Raw genomic sequence first — 1,405 nt, forward strand, 5'->3', positions numbered from 1 at the left:
CCCCTGCCCATCCAAGTCAAATAGATCTCCGGGGAGCAGGCACCGAGCTACCAAGAGGAGAGCCCAGGAGATGGCTACGGCCCAGACAACAAATAACCGATAGGTATCTCCTCGACCGCAGGAGAACGTGAACCAGAGGAACGCCGCTCTGGTAGAATCTCCATCCGTACATGGGGGAGACATGAGGGAGCAGCTGAACGCTATAAAGGAGTACTTAGGTGACATTTTCTCTTCTAGTAATCCTTCCACTGAGGATATTTCTTAGGGTGTTTGGTACGACGATTCGTGTCATGATTCGAATTATAGTTCGTGGCTCGCCACAGTGTTTCTCTCACAAAAAACACACATAAACTGAGAATGATTTTGAATCATGGTATCCATAAACCAAGCATCCACTTATACTGATTTGGTAACTCCGGTGATTACAAGAGAGATGGGTGCTCGATTAGATGTTGTTTTCTCCGAGACAGATGTTAAAAAAGCTCTATTTGATATGGGCAGCTCGAAAGCGCCTGGTCCGGATGGATTTCACTCGGCTTTCTTCCAGCAAAATTGGGCAATTGTGGGGGCAAAGCAGATGTGACTCGTGCTTGTTTGCGTGTTCTCAATGATGGTGAGTCAATCGCAGAGTGGAATTCAACGTATGTGTGCTTCTTTCTTGAAATTAAGAACCCAAAGAAAGTGATTTTAGACCTATTTGTTTGTGTAATGTGGTTTCTAGGATTGTCACGAAGACACGAGCTAATAGGTTAAAGATAGTTCTTGATAGAATCATTTCAGAATCACAAAGCGCCTTTGTGCGGGGTCGCTCCATTACAGATAATGTTATGGTTGCTTTTGAGGTTCTGCACGCAATGAAGCGAAAGAATAACATGAAGAATAGGTGGCTTGCGTTGAAATTGGATATGAGCAAAGCATATGACCGGGTAGAATGGTTGTTTTTGACAAAAATGATGGCGAAAATGGGGTTTTCGACTCGGTGGACGTCGTTGGTTATGAATTGCTTGTCGTCTACAAAATTATTTTTCCTTCTAAATTGTATGCCCGTTGGGGAGGTGAAGGGCGCAGAGAGGTCTCTGACAAGGATGCCCATTATCTAGTGATGTCAAATTTGCCGTGCCGGGCCGGCACGACACGTCCAACCCATGGCCCGTGGCAGGCCTAGCATGGCCTGCACAGTGCAGGGTCATGCTTAGGCCGGGCCTGAGGAGAAAAACTCAAGCCCTGTCCATAAGGGCCCTTCACGTGCCGGCCCTGGCCCTTGTAATTTTTTTTTTAAATTTAATTAAAAAAAAGAAAATATATCAAATGTCCCCAAAAGATGTGATTTTATTGAATTGAGATAATACGAATAAGTACACATAAATGATTGCCTCGTTAAAAACGTTGCCAAGTAAAAGCCATG

The 1,405-nt window shown here is 44.6% G+C and overlaps 1 protein-coding gene across 1 annotated transcript; it reads left to right on the plus strand.

Annotated features, from left to right (window-relative positions):
- The first annotated feature begins 370 nt into the window (after positions 1-370).
- LOC112092774 lies at positions 371-1,100 on the plus strand. The gene is made up of 2 exons (XM_024169731.1): positions 371-579; positions 722-1,100. Exons 1-2 carry the CDS (start codon positions 371-373, stop codon positions 1,098-1,100), a joined length of 588 nt encoding a protein of 195 aa, XP_024025499.1.
- The last annotated feature ends 305 nt before the right edge of the window (positions 1,101-1,405 follow it).

The sequence above is a fragment of the Morus notabilis genome, unplaced genomic scaffold, assembly GCF_000414095.1.
Source record: "Morus notabilis unplaced genomic scaffold, ASM41409v2 Scaffold2357, whole genome shotgun sequence".
In the NCBI taxonomy this organism is placed as follows: Eukaryota; Viridiplantae; Streptophyta; class Magnoliopsida; order Rosales; family Moraceae; genus Morus; species Morus notabilis.

What these genes read in the sequence shown, in the direction of transcription:
- LOC112092774 (XM_024169731.1), top strand. Translation starts at nt 371, where the DNA reads ATGGTATCCATAAACCAAGCATCCACTTATACTGATTTGGTAACTCCG. An exon ending in ATTGTGGGGGCAAAGCAGAT is followed by an intron (nt 580 to 721) that starts GTGACTCGTGCT and finishes TGTGGTTTCTAG; the next exon opens with GATTGTCACGAAGACACGAG.